Source organism: Euleptes europaea, chromosome 13 (assembly GCF_029931775.1).
Source record: "Euleptes europaea isolate rEulEur1 chromosome 13, rEulEur1.hap1, whole genome shotgun sequence".
NCBI classification, from domain to species: Eukaryota; Metazoa; Chordata; class Lepidosauria; order Squamata; family Sphaerodactylidae; genus Euleptes; species Euleptes europaea.
In genome coordinates, this window is record NC_079324.1 from 37,229,618 (window position 1) to 37,245,312 (window position 15,695).

A 15,695-nucleotide genomic window follows, 5' to 3' on the forward strand; every position below is an offset into this window, starting at 1 on the left:
AACTACTCCATTATTGCAAATAGGTCCAGAGAAATTTTTAGCTCACAAAAGTTTCTGTGAGCCTACCTACGACGTATACAGTCAGGAAAAGGGAAAAAATGAACACAGCTTTCCTCTCCTGGTCACCTAAAGGCAATTCTTTCTTGCCACAGACAACCAGCCTAGTGCATACATGAACATACATGAAGCTGCCTCATACTGAATCAGGCCATCGGTCCATCAAGGTCAGTATTCACACTGTCTATTCACACTGGTGGAGGCTCTCCAGGGTCTCAGGCTGTGAGGTCTTTCATATCCCCTACCATCTGATCCATTTTAGAACTGGAGATGCAGGGGATTGAACCTGGGACCTTCTGCACATCAAGCAAATGTTCTGCCACTGAGCCACAACTCCTCCCAATAGTGGCTATTAAGCGTGGACTATACTAAAGCAAAAAGGAAGATGCCCAGAAGTAGTTCCAAAGAACAGCACAAGCTCAGAGCAGATGCCAGTTTTACCACAACACCCTGCTTTTTCATCTCCAATGGTGCACCCAGAATCTCTGAACATAAAAGAATGGAGCCATTTTACAAAAATAATATTTAAAAGTGATTTTAATTTTGCATCTCCCCCTCCCACACCACAGTTTAAATAAAACTGGCTGGGGGGGTGCGCAGAGCTGAACTTTTAAGAGCAGGCAAACTGGCCACACTTGTAAATGATCTCACAGAAAATACCTTATTAAAATCCCTCAATACCCCAACCCATTTGTTTCCTCATCTAATATAAAGAATTAACAGAAAATAGTGTTGTGTCCTGCACAGGTTCTTCAAGCGCTTCTTGGTTTAAACAGCGCATACAGACCAAGATGCTTCTGTGCACCTACTTTTCCTTCCTCACTTTCATAAAATATACAAATGTGCAAAGACAAGAGACCAGAAATCAGCCTCAGACATGAGTCTTTGTAGCACACAGACAGTAGGAGAAAATGGAGCATTTTCCAAGCCCAAGAGGAGAAAAGGCAAATGAGAGAGAGCTCATAGAAGGGCAGTACAACCAGCCTGGCTGTGAAAGATTCCAGAAAGGTTAGGCAGTGGTAAAATAATAATTAAAAACCTTTTTTTAAATTTAAGAATCGGTATTATTATTTTAAGAATTGGTGTACTGGAAAACATCTGTGACTTGGGAGTTTTATACCACAGGGCAGATCTGATTCACTGTGAATCACTTGTCAGGTGCCTTGGAACTTGAGGAGAAGACAGATTTCTGCACAAGCCAGAACATCCAGAATATCACTGATCCTTCCTGCTGACAAAGTCCAGTTGCGCAAAACCCTAGCCCCACCCAGCAACAGCCTCAAAAGTCCCTCTGATCAACCCCAGCTGCAGACATAGCAACAGCACCCATGAAATGGCTCCTCTGCTCACACTCAACAATACAGCTGCCCAGACTGCTCCATATCCAACCCTAACGTGTTATTTACTCATGTGCGACACTGCCCCATAATTGTGACACATCAAAACAAACCATGAGCCGGCTGATCACACCTTTGCCTTGCAACTGGTGTGGTGGCTAAGGGCTTGACAGGCATATTTCCTGCTAGAAGCCCTGGGCCCCAGAAGATAGCATGCTTACTCATGTCAACAAGGGACTTGTTGGTGCCTGCTCAGATCCAGATAAGGGCAACCCTCAGGGACCAGAAAAAAAACACACACGACAGGGAAAGAACAACGCAGAGGAGGAAGAAAGTCAGAAGTCAGGTGCCTAGAGGTCCCTCTCTTATAAGCGACAGCCATGTCACCTCTGCTGCCAGCATCAGGCCATAGCAGAGTAAAGAGGCACTGAGGACAGATTCAAGGGAGGAAATGAAGATGAGTGGGGGACAGAATAGGACAGCAAGGAGAGAACACAAGTAGTACAGCCAACACAGCCCTGGAAAATGGGCAACAGTGAAAGTAAAGACACAAAAACGAAGGGACAAAAATACTGAGGTGATGGGGGGAGGAGAAGAGAGAGATGGGCAGAATGGGAGAAATGTCTATTAAAGAAATATTATAGAGATATCTATTAATAGAAATGTCTACTATAAACCCTTTTGAAGTCTACAAAGGATTGAAACACGGTGACTTTTATTTCCTCAACTTCGGTTCCCTGTAAGCCATTATTTAAAGATGGGAGTCGCTTTGGGAAAGAGACCAGTTTCCCCCAAGAAAACACTCTAACCTGCCTTGTGCTCATTTGGATAGGTATGGCTAACCCGAAGCACCAGGCAGCAAGTAGAAGACTACCATACAAAGCAATAAGGCAGGGAGAAATAGTTTTGTGACAGAAACCTATACGCCACAGAACGGAAGAGTGGGAGTCAAGGAGGAAGGGTAAGAGAGAGCAGGAGACTCAGGGCGAAAACGCACAGTCGCTTTAGCCTCAGAAAACATTAAGTGGGGCTTTTTGCCTATGTCTCTGTTCTGCAGGGAGGAAATTTAAAGTTGGGAAAGCAGCAGCACAGGTGCGTATGTGCAGAAGGCCGGCTGGTCAGGAGGATGATCAAAACCTCCTTTCTCAGAAGGGACATCCCTAGATTTAAAAGGACAGTTTAACATTGGCTGTTACCGCACTAGGCATTCCCCGCGATGTATTAAGAGTTTGGAAATGTTATAAAAAATACTGTTCGCACTTTCTATGTATTCCCAGCGATGTATTGAGTCTAAAAACGTTATAAAAAATACTGTTTGCACTTTGTTTGGCCCTTTCAGCTGTGAAGACTTCTTCCAACCATTTTTTAGCCGTGGCATCCAAAACCCCTTTTAAAGCGATGTTTTTTAATAACATTTCCAAACTCTTGATACATTGCTGGGAATATCTAGTGCGGTAACAGCCTATGACTGCAGACTGCAAACGAACCATATACTTAAGTCTAAATTGTCACCAGGTTTTATTATAGGTGGAATTTATTGAACAGAGAAGCAGAGAGCAAATGTAAATACCCAAAGCAGGTGGGGGGGGGGGTTAGTTATCAGATGGGGACAGAAGAGAATGGAAGGCAAACGAGGCTGGATGAAAAGAAGGCAATGAAAAGCAAAGGGCCGGGGAAGAAGAGGCAGCCTAAAAGGAAGGGTTGGACAAGGCTGTTCAGGAGCAGTGTAACGCAATCCGAATTAGTGTTTCAATTCGGAGTGTGTGTGTGTGTTAAGTGCCGTCAAGTCGCTTCCGACTCATGGCGACCCTATGAATGAAAGTCCTCCAAAACGTCCTATCTTCGACAGCCTTGCTCAGATCTTGCAAACTGAAGGCCGTGGCTTCCTTTATTGAGTCCATCCATCTCTTGTTGGGTCTTCCTCTTTTCCTGCTGCCCTCAACTTTTCCTAGCATGACTGTCTTTTCCAGTGACTCTTGTCGTGTCATGACGTGACCAAAATACGACAGCATCAGTTTAGTCATTTTAGCTTCTAGGGTCAGTTCAGGCGTGATTTGATCTAGAACCCACTGATTTGTTTTTTTGGCAGTCCACGGAATCCGTAACCCTCTCCTCCAACACCCCATTTCAAAGGAATCTATTTTCTTCCTATCAGCTTTCTTCACTGTCCAGCTTTCACACCCATACATAGTAACAGGGAAGACGATGGCATGAATTAATCTAGTCTTGGTGTCTAAAGTGCCCCCTGCCTCCTACTTGAGAGACTCATAGAAAAGAAAGGGGGTGGAGGAAGAAAGAGAGCCTGACTAGGGGCAGCAGTTTGTGTGTGTGTAAAGTGCCGTCAAGTCGCAGCTGACTTATGGCGACCCCTTTTTTTGGGGGGGTTTCATGGCAAGAGACTTAACAGAGGTGGTTTGCCAATGCCTTCCTCTGCATAGAGACCCTGGACTTCCTTGGTGGTCCCCCATCCAAATACAAACCAGGGCCGACCCTGCTTAGCTTCTGAGATCTGACGGGATCAGGCTAGCCTGGGCCACCCAGGACAGGGCCGGGCAGCCGTTTGGCGCGACCTGAAACCCGGTTCCGGGTGAGGCTGCAGCCGGGGGCGCACAGGCCCCTTGGCCAGAGGCGATCAAGGGGAGGGGGCGAGGGTGGCCAGGGGCACCGGCTCACCCCCACCCGAACGAAGGCCGCCGGCGCGGGTTGCCCCCTCCCAGCTGCCCTTCCAGGCTGACTCACGGCGAGGGGGTCCCTCCGTGCTGGGCGACGTCCTCCGCCGCGTCGTAGAACAGCTCCTCGGTGTCGGAGTCGGACGCCATCAAGGCCGGCGGCGGCGGCGGCTACCGGGCAGGGCCGCTCGCGCCAAGTCTCGCGAGAGGGAGGCTGGGGGGGGGGGCGCGGCCGTGCGTGGGGAAGCCATAGAGATGGAGCGGCACGCAGTCGCGACGTCCGGCTTCCGGTCGAACGCGGCCACGTGCGGGATGTAGAAAAGGGCAAGAGCCCAGTGGCACCTTAAAGACTCACAAGAATATTTTCTTTCAGGTATCTGCAGAAGTGAGCTGTGGCTCACGAAAGCTCCTACCCTGCCAGAAAATATTCTTGTGAGTCTTTAAGGTGCTATTGGGCTCTTGCCCTTTTCTACTACTGCAGACAGACTAACACGGCTACCCACTGTGAATATGCGGGATGTGTGTGTGTGTGACTCCTGGCGACCCTATGAATGAAAGTCCTCCAAAATGTCCTATCTTTGACAGCCTTGCTCAGATCTTGCAAATTCCTTTATTGAGTCAACCCATCTCTTGTTGGGTCTTCCCCTTTTCCTGCTGCCCTCAAATTGGCATTAACATTTTTACCATATTGTCTAATGTTTAAGGCGCCCCACTTCATCAGGGGCCCACTTGCCATCGGGTAAGCTGACACCCTGGCCAGTCCTCCACTGACCTTTTACCTCGATGGCTCCTCGCCTAGGATGCCTTTGCGTGAGGTTCACCCTCCCCTTGCATAGAGAACCTGAAGTGTAGGTCTTTGGGGGATTAGGAAACTGACCTGCCAGGCAGACGGACGGGGCGGGGCTTCGGCTGCAAAAAGTCTTCGGACCGGAGACGCGGATCGAGTCGCGTGGTCTACCCGGTCGGGTTGAAGAAACGAGGAGTGGCGTCTGGTCAGCAGTGTTTACATGGACTGCGCAGAGAAAGTGAAACGGAAGAGGCGATTGCCCTAAGCTTGCTAAAGTAGGGCTGCTAGTTTTATGCACGCTTATGCTTTATGAGACGACCAGAGGCACTGGAAAAGACAGTCATGCTAGGAAATGTTGAGGGCAGCAGGAAAAGAGGAAGACCCAACAAGAGATGGAGCGACTCAATAAAAGAAGCCACAGCCTTCAATTTGCAAGATCTGAGCAAGGCTGTCAAAGACAGGACATTTTGGAGGACTTTCATTCATAGGGTCGCCATGAGTCGGAAGCGACTTGACGGCACTTAACACGCACACGCTTTATGTGTATATTTGGGAATTTTTTTTATCCAGCCCTTTCTCCCAGAAGATGAGGGCCACGTCCGTCATTCTCCTGGCTTTTTAGCCTCACAGCCAACTTGTGAGGTTGGTTAAACTGCGACAAAGTGGCTGGTCTGGGGGTTGTGAACTCGGGTCTGCCAGATCCTAGGTAGAACTCTGCCTGGGGGCTTATTGTTGAGTTTTGAGAATTTGGAGGGGGGAAATGTGCACCTAAAGAGTGGAAAATCCAAGGCAAAACCTCCCCACGCATAAATGGCCCTACTAGTCTGACAGTCTAACCACTGTATCACACGCTCCTCTTTTTGCTCAGGAGTGAGTTTAATTGAACAAGGTGGGAGTTATTTCTGGGTAAGCATGCACAAGCTAAGCAGGGTCGACCCCGGGCAAGTATTGGGACGGGAAACCTGCAAGGAATACCAGGGTTGTAACGCAGGAATGATCGATGGCAAACCACCTCTCTCTTGGCTAGGAAACCCCGCCAGGGTTGCCATAAGTCCTATGTGACTTGACGGCAAAAAAAAAAAAAAAAAAAGGATGAACTTACGGAGTTATCACTCCGCCTCCCCACACAATACACATTGCAAAGCATAGAAGGATGGGTTTAAAACTCGCCTTTCGAAGCAAAACGGGTAGGTCTGTTGAAATCGTAATTTCTGACCGCATCCCCTTTGTGATGGGTATAAAATGGTCAAATTCTGATGCCAGTACTGTCGTTTCTCTTGCCTATGAGCACATGCAGAGTGGCTTTTGCATGCTTCCTCGCGGACACAGCACTGGTTCCGCGATGACAATAGTCAAATGAAATGGTAAAAGTTCCCACAGCAGCCCCCCTCCCGCAAGATCTGAGTGCATGAAAAGGACACCCCCACCCACCCCCACCTTTCACCCAACTTTGAAATCGTTCTGCAGATCGTAGGCATTCTAAGTGCACAGAGCCATCCAGTGGTTACAAGTTTTCCTTCTCCAATATTTTGAGAATTAAAATGAGCTTGTCCATTGGACTGTCTGGTGTGGAGAACTCAGAATTTGGCATTTCGTAGGATTCTTCACTGAATGGGGGGAAAGGGCGAAATTATAATTCCAATATTATGATTCTCATCCAGATGTGACTGCTGGCAGCATTTCATGAGGTGGCCATAACTTTTGGAAAAAAAATATTTCTTGCTTCTCTCCTGAATTATGTATTGTAAGCCTCCTTGACCCATGGAGCAAGATAGGATATAAATGTTTTTTTATAAATAAGCAATAAACTGATTCTCTTCTGCTCTCAGCCGCCTACAGCGTGCTCAGTCTTCATCTGGGTGTAAAGCAAACCTTACCTTTGTCTGTGGCTGGCCTGGTTTTGCTGCTTTTGTGATCATAATGGGTCCCTGGGAGTTTACTTCTAGAATGAGCAGTGCTGCTTCATGTAAATTTGCAATGTATGAAGTTGTTTTTGAAGCCTGTAGGTTCCCCTTTTCTGTTAAAATATTACTGATTGAAAACATTGATTATTTGCCTCCTACCTTACTTAAGTAACACTACCCATTTAACCTATAGGCTTTGAGTAGTGCAACATTAGAATCCACATAAACAAGGCTGAAAAAATCATTTTCTCCACACTGTAATATATGACTTGCCTCAGAATTGACATTCTCAGGGCCACTTGCAATACTTAAAAAAACATTAAAACAGACCATAATTGCAGTGAAACTCATTGTGTCTAAAATGTACAAAATAGCAAACCAGACGTAAAATAGGAAGAGAATTAATGCAGCAGAATAGCAGCTAAAAGTGAGGGTAAGAAAACTATCAGCTAACACTAATGCTTGCCAAAACTTGGAAAAGCAAAACATGTCCTCAACCAGCGCCTAAATTCCAAGATCAGGAGCCAATTCAATTATATTGAACCATCAACAATCTTGTACGCTTACCCACAACCATTTCGTGAATTAACAGAATTTGAGCAGTTAGTATCTAAAAATGAATCACATGTTTTAGGAAAAATATATAAGCTTCTCCTGAAATACGACACAGAAGAAGAACAAGTGAAAACAAATATGATAAAGTGGATGCAAAATTTCGGAGAAATGATTAATATGGACTTATGGGAAAAACTTTGTTCTTCCAAATTGAAATATACTGTCTGTCAAGAAGTGAAAGAAAATTGGTACAAAACTTTTTACAGATGGTATCTGACTCTTAATATGCTTTCCCAGATGACAACTCCAGGGAAAAAAGGTGCATGTTGGAAATGTCAAGAATCAGACGGCTCTTATTTTCATGTTTGGTGGACGTGCTCAAAACTACAACTATATTGGAAAAGAATTCATCGAGAACTACAGATGATGTTAGATATGAAGTTTACATTTGATCCAAAATTTTATTTACTCAGTATAGTGCCGTCAAGTTTACCTTCGAAATCGCATGACGTCTTCAAATATGCTACAACAGCTGCTAGAACAATTTTAGCAAGAACCTGGAAACAAACCCACATACCTGAAATTGACGATTGGAAAGAAAAACTTTTGGAATATGCAACTATGGCTAAAATGACTTTTGAATTAAATCCTAAACCCAGTGAATCCACTGAGCAATTTGAGGAGAAGTGGGCGTCTTTTTATACTTACATGAAATCCAGCTAACTTAAACGTAATATGTTTAAACGTTATAATAATTTCTGAATTATATTTTTTATCTTAATTAACTGCTAAGTAGAATATGAATTTTTAAAATATTATAAATCAGCCAGCTGCAAGTATAACAAATTAAAGATATTGTGTAATTATGTTTTATTTAAAAATCATTTTATAATACTGTATTGTTTTTATAATGACAACGTTTACCCCCTCCCTTTTTCTTTTCCTGTACCCTCCAAATATATAAATAAAATAATAAAAAGTTTAAAAAAAACAAAACAATCTTGTACGCTATGATGTCTAAGATCACATAGTACATGATCGGAATACTTAACAAAAGCTTTCACAATTCATTGGGCTTTACACCAAGCTAGAAAGGATAGCATTTAAAAGTATAGTGCTTATATATTTGTTGCCCAAAATCTACAATTTATTCCTCAGGGTAGGGCACTACTATGCTGTCGCGTTACTGACGTTGAGATACTGTTTTCCCCCTGGTGTGTGAATAAAATCTTCAATGGCTCTCCAGGAGCAACTTGCCAACCAAAGCACTCATGTGTTATCCATCTCCAAAGCCCCTTAAAATGGCAGAAGAAAAAGAAGTTTTGGTGGGTAACAAGGAAAGCCAGTTTGTAGAATGATAGGTCGTGCACATTTTCATCAGTGGCCAAGGAAAGCATTAGTCATGCCTAGCCGCGAAAGAGCATGTGCTTATGTTTCCAGCCACATTGATTCTGGTTATGGAAAGGAGGTACAGTCACTGTTATTTTGAATGTAAGACAATGGTATGTTTTCTTACACCACTGCTCTGGCTTCAAAGCCTGCTAGAGCATAGCAGCTAGGAAACTGTCGATCGGGAAATCCCAAGTTCTCCTGTGCATGCTGACGCAGCTCAGTCTCACTGAACTCTGTGGGACTTTCTTCTGGATAAATCTATCTTCCATGTATTCAACAGGTGGCTTTAAGCAAGCAGGTCTCTCAGCCTTATATATGCAATATGGGAGTTAGAATACTTGTCTACCTTACAGGGCTGGTTTAAGAATGACAGCTATGACGTATACAAAGTACTTAAAAGCACTATACAAGTACTTATTATTAGTGCTGTTAACCCCACCCCACATACCAAAGGCTGTAATAATTTTCTGTCTGAATACAATTTTCCAGTGCAACAACCCAGTTCTTAAATTTTGCTGTATTGGGAACCTGGCATGTTAATCAATTACTGTCAGCATTTAAGAAACCCTCAAATATATTTATTTATTTAGAAAAATGTAAAAACAGATCATACAATCAGCAGGAACCCCACAATGTTAGGAAGGAGGTGCTTAAGAAGCGTCCACGCTTTTGAGTATGTACTAAGGATACATATAATAGTACATTTTAACCTTTTTTGTGGGGAAACATCTGTTGTATACACACAAATATTCATTTATAGTATCAAAATGGGAAATTAACTGTATCTAAATGGCATAATGTGTAGGCTGGAGGTGGAACGGGAGAGTGCATTTTTAAGTGGGGATCTCCAAAATGCTTTTCCTGCAGATCACCAGCTACAGAACATCAGAGGAAATAAACTTTCTTGTGTCATGTGCTAGGAACCCCACCAGGGGGAGCTATCCTTTTTCTTGATGTTTTAAGCGTTGTACACTGCCTTTCTATGTTCAAAGCAGTTTCACGGCAAAGTTCTTTCAGTATATAATAAGCATGGTAAAAGCAATCGACATACAATCACACAATAGCAATCTAAACTACCTGACAGCAAATAATACATCTCTCTGCATTACAAAGTAGCTATTAAACTGTATGTGCCGCATGCAAAACGAAATAAAGGTGTTTTGGAGCCTTTGTGGAAAGACAAGGATCCCTATCTCCCATAGCCACCTGCTCCTCCAATTAGGTCCGACTCCTCATCAGGAGCTCTGATCTGAGTGTCTCCACCTTCGGCAGCTAGCTGGGTGCCATAATATCTGTTGCCGTATTGTAAGTCTGGGATACCCTCTTCACCAATATTAACCTGACACCAAGCCTGTTAAGTTACCAGGAAAAGGCATTCCTTTTCACCCAGGCATGATCTGGACAGAGTGGGACCCTCCTGCCTGCTCTTAACAGCATTTTTACATAATTGATTTTACCGTACTTTGACATCGGTGCTGTTTATTCTAGCCAAGATGCGAACCTAACTCAGAGGGTGAAAAACTGCTGTCCCAGATGTGGCAAAAGAAAGCATGGGAAATAAGTGCTGACTCATTCTGGTCCTGACCTGCTACCTTTGAGGAACCTGGCATCTGACACTCCTTCAGGGATGGGGACGGAGTCATTCCAAGGGAAAGAGAGGGAGAATTAATAGTTCTGGTTTGAAAATTGCAAGTAAATCTGGCAATTTAAGAAGTTTTAGAATATTTTAACGCCCTGCTTGCAACTTCTGCATCATTGTGAAGTTTGGAACTATACACAGCAATCCTAAGTAGGTCTACACAGAAGAAGAAGAATTGGTTTTTATATGCCAACTTTCTCTACCACTTAAAGCAGAATCAAGCCGGCTTACAATCTCCTTCCCTTCCCCTCCCCACAACAGATACCCTGTGAGGTAGGTGAGGCTGAGAGCGCATGACTTGCCCAAGGTCACCCAGCTGGCTTCGTGTGTAGGAGTGGGGAAACAAATCCAGTTCACCAGATTAGCCTCCGCTGCTCCTGTGGAGGAGTGGGGAATCAAACCTGGTTCTCCAGATCAGACTCCACCGCTCCAAACCACTGCTCTTAACCACTACACCACCTATTGTAGTCTGTGCAGCTTACTCCCAGGAAAGTGTTTTTTTTTTTAGGATTGTAGCCACAATTACCAAAAATGACAGACAGCTTGCAACACTTCACTGACCCTCGCCATCTGCTTCCCACGGTGGCCGTATCTCTCCCAGCCTTGTTGCTCGACCAACCTTGGATTCAGGAAGAAGGAACTGTGCTTGGCCCGCAAGTACGAGTTTCTCTGTCCCTGAAACTGAAGCTGGCACCGCTCCCAGCTTTGCATCTCCAGCTGCTCATTTAAGCAGGTGTTAGGCAGGAGGTGCAAAAGGGTGCTCAGTTTGGAGGACACAGCTGGCTCTCGGCCGACGGAAATGAAATCTCCCTGGCCTCTCAGCTATTTCCCTCTGATTTCCCGTTCACCCAGTTTGGGCTATTTGGCTTCCTCCTTTTGTAAGCTGGAGAGTGATCCTGTTTGGTTCAGTCGAAGAATTTATCATGCACACTACAATACTTTAAACCTGGCCAGGAGTATATCAACGGCATTTGCACAGGGAGGCCATCAACATTAATTTGACATTCGGTGATGGAGGCTGGACAAGTGCAAAAAATATGTCTGCTCAATATCAGCCAAAAGACAACATTTATAATGCTATCCTAAGAGAGTTACACAGTTCTATGCTCATTGATTTAACTGGAATTAGAAAGGTGTAATTCTGCTTTGCCCTGAACTGGATGGTCCAGGCTAGCCTGATCTCATCAGATCTCAGAAGCTAAGTAGGGTCAGACCTGGTTAGTATTTGGATGGGAGACCACCAAGGAATACCAGGGTTGCTGTGCAGAGGAAGGCACTGGCAAACAGTCTCTTGCCATGAAAACCCCAAAAGGGGTAGCCATAAGTCTGCTGCGACTTGATGGCACTTTACACACACACACACACACACACACACACACACACACACACACACACACACACACACACACACACACACACCTGCTTTAGGATTACTCTAATCTGTTACTCTAATCCATTTCAACTTTAACTAGATCAGATGTCATCTTAAACAATATGGAAAAACTTTGCTGTTCCTGTGGGGACACAGTTGAGAGGGGGTCTGAGGTCAGCCAGGTCAGGAACAAACCTCTCTTTATAGTATGCTTTTATTCCATTAGTGACCCAGATAGACCAAGCATCTGAGTCAGTGTAGGGCAGCTTCACACATACAGATCTTTCGACCTCAAGTAGGGTTGCCAACCTCCATTGTGGCTGCATATGCTTGACTAATCTCCAGGTACTAGCTGGAGATTTTCTGCTATGACAACTGATCTCCAACCCATGGAGATCAGTTCTCCTGGAGAAAATGGCTGCTTTGGCCATTGGACTCTATGGCATTGAAGTCCCTCCCCTGCCCAAACCTCGCCCTCCTCAGGCTCCGCCCCCCCCAAATCTCCAGCTGGTGGTGAAGAGGGACCTGGCAACCCTAACTTCAAGGTGGTACATTGAATGACCTCTTGCCACATAAGTGAATATCCGCTACTCAGTCCTATGAGAAAAAATAAAGAATTGCAATTGGGAGCTATGTTACAACAGGAGCACCTTAGAGAAAGAGAAATGTCAATGGGGGGAGAGTGGGGAAGGTCTGTTCACGGAGCTCAGGCCCAGGCTAGAAAGAATCATGGCTCCACTCCTACACATAGCTGCACCTGCATTTCCCCACCGGCTCCTAATTTTATTGCTCCACTCATGAAAATTCATTTTTTCCTAGGGCACAGTGTCAGGCAAGGAGATTGAGCTGCAATCTCCAATTCCTCCAAGAGCCAGAAATGCTTCTGTTTGGGGAGAAAAAAAGCAAGGCCATTATGACAACTCAGCCCATCAAGTGCTCTGGCAATTTGCTTTGGGCCTCCAGAGGCCCAGAGGTGCAGAAGCAGCCTAATGAAAGTCACCTTTTGTGCAAGGTTCATCTCCTGGACTTTATTTCCAGCCTAACACAAACCGCTGCTGGAGGGGGCTGGGAATAAGACAAGTAATTTAGATACGGAACGCTGCACGTTGGTTTCAGGAATAATCAAGAGGCCTCTAGCTTTTCTGAAAGTTCAGACAGGTCGGGGGCCCCCAGATGAATAGGGTTGCCAGCTCTGGGTTGGGACATTCCTGGAGATTGTGGGGGTGGAGCCTGCAGGGGGCAGGGTTTGGGGAGGGGAGGGACCTCAGCAGCAGGGTATAATGCCATTGAGTCCACCTTCCAAAGTGGCCATTTTCTCCAGGTGAACTGATCTCTGTCGCCTGGAGATCAGTTGTAATTCCAGGAGATCTCCAGCCACCACCTGGAGACTGGTAACCCTACAGATGAATCCCCTTTCCACCCAATTCTGAGCTCAGTTAAGTGCTTAAGGGGAATTTCTACCTTGCCATTTACAAAGAGAGCCAGGGCAGTGTGGTGGTTAGGGGACTAGCACTGGGAAGGGCTGGGTTCAGATCTCACTGCCACAAAACTCACTCACTGGGTGACTTTGAGTTTGTCACTCTCTCTGTATCAATGCTGAGAGGATAACATGGAAGAAGGGAAATCTACGTATACTGCCCCATGCTCCTTGGAAGAAGAATGGGATAAACATGGAGAAGAAAGGAGAAGGTCTAACCAATATATAAAAGAGAAAAGGTGTGATTTTTCTGCTAACTAGATATTTGTGGCCTAGCAAAGTAAAGCATAATCTGTTGGTGAAATTGTGCGAAAAGCAGTTCTTGTATCAGGTTTCTGACTCAATTGATAACCATGCAGAGAGCTTGGTTTACAATTGCATTCCAGCCTGTCTGTGCTTTAAGACTTACAATGTACCATTTCAGCCTACCTGACTACCGGCCAAGGAGAGAGGCCTAATCTTTGTGGGGCTCCAGAACATCGTTCCAGGTGTTGATGCCTTCTAATATGGCTGAGCCTCTCAATGAGTTTGAGACCTGGAAACCAGCCCTTTCTTGTCAAATAAAAAGGAGGCATCATCTAATCTATCCACTGATCTACACTGGGAAGTTAAAGAATCCTGTGGTTTAGCAGGCATACATGGATTTGAACCAGGGCCCAAGTCTAATTTTGCCATAGTTCCACTTCTGTCCACCTCCATTCTTAGAAGGTCAATGAAATCAAAATCCATTAATGGAAACAGCAGATTCCATCTATCTGACCTTACACAAAGGTCATCAAATGCCAACATTTGCAAGGGATTAGTTCTAATTGCATGTTGTGCGTGCAAGAGAGTTTGCAGTCAGCCTGCCCACTAGGGTGGAAAGAAGCCACCTGTCACCATCGGCTGCTCGAACTTTGGCACAAGCTCTTTTCTGCTACCCCCACAAGAAAGGCTGGTGTCTCCCTTTGTGCAAAATGCAAAGGGCAGGCAGAGAGAAAGGTACTTTCGGTTGGGATCAGCTAACAAACAAGAGGTTCACATGAAGTCTCTGAAGGATATTGCTGTTCTCCAAGAAGTATGGCTTTCCTTCTCAGAGGCAACCTAATGTACAACTTTTGCATAATTCCAGGGGCCAGAATACCAAAGAATCTCACAGCGCCTTAGAGGCAGACACATTTATTGGGGCATAAACCTTTGTGAATCAGAGCCCACTTTGTCAGACCAGTTTCCCAGGACAAGATGTGTGACATTCCATCACAGAGCACAGAAGACAACAAGGTCCAGTCAAAAGAGCAAGTCATCAGTTCAGGGGGTTGTGAACTCTCCTGACTGATGACCTATTAGCAAAGATGAATCTGAAGGGCGTACATAAACCTGCAAGGAAGGACAATTATTCTTTGTAGGTAGCTAACCACTCTGAGTCCTTAATGAGCCCAAGCCGAATCCAAGTATCAAATCTGAATATGGATTCAAACTATTTGTTTACATATTCATATCCCACTTCCCGCCCCCCCAGTGCGGAAACAAAGTGACTTACAACATTGCTCTTCTCCATTTTATCCCTACCATCTGTCATATTAGAAGGGAGATTTAAGAAGATCCCCAGGGTGGAGAGACTTTGCCCGTGTAACACAGAGGAGCTGGAAACCACTGAGCATGTATTTTTTAGATGTCCCCTTTACAAGTCAGCCTGCTTCAATATTATTGAACCTTTGATTAGGGAAATGGGCTCTGGTGATGAGGGTGAATGGGCCAAAAGGTTTCTGCTGGGAGACAGCTCGCCAATCACCACCGGTTGCAAAATATTGTGCCGTAGCAATGAAGCTACGTCGCCTCAATGTTCCCTAATCTGTGGAAGTGTAAAATTGGGTGATTCCTAATTTTGTTGGCTTTTGGTTGTAAATATCTATTCCGTATGGTCAGTTTCTGTTTTATCTGGCATATTAGCCGCAGATAAAATTTATTTATTTATTCTCCATTTTATCCTCACAACCACCACCATCCTGTGAGGAAGGTCAGCCTGAGAGCAGGGTGGAGATTCAAACCTGGGTCTCCCGGATCTTAGTCCAGCACAGTAACCACTACAGGCTGGCTCTTACCATCTTCCTGCTGACACAAGACTGCCTGAATGCTATTCTTGCTGCCTCTTCTAACGCCTTCCTGTTCCCATGTCTCATCTGCCAACACCATCTCTCTTCTTTAATTGCTCCCTGGTTTTTCTCAGGCATTTTGGTAGTACAACTTGCCTAACTCCAGCACACATGCACCCTTTGGCACCCACATGGTCAGAACTGCTGTTGTTGCCCTTTGGTGCACCTTGCTTTGCAGCTGCATCCTCTCTCATGGGTATCATGGAGACAGGAGGGCTCTCTGTCACAATCAGGTATCTCTTGGCTGGAAAAGATGCTCCAGATGTTCATTTCTATCCTAGGAGAGCATCGTGGCTAAGGGCATATGACCCAATTTCACCCTTTGTTGCAAGAAGATGTATGCTTCAGCCAGACTTGATTGCTAGGGTCAAGCC

The 15,695-nt window shown here is 45.0% G+C and overlaps 1 protein-coding gene across 1 annotated transcript in view; it reads right to left on the bottom strand.

Annotated features, from left to right (window-relative positions):
* The window catches only part of WDR44 (WD repeat domain 44), a 29,526-nt gene extending 25,270 nt beyond the window's left edge, over window positions 1–4,256 (bottom strand). Inside the window, exon 1 of the mRNA XM_056859609.1 lies at window positions 4,134–4,256. Coding sequence (XP_056715587.1) covers window positions 4,134–4,213 — 80 coding nt within the window. The 5' untranslated portion in view covers window positions 4,214–4,256. The remainder of the gene's footprint in view (window positions 1–4,133) is intronic.
* Between the last annotated feature and the right edge of the window lie 11,439 nt (window positions 4,257–15,695).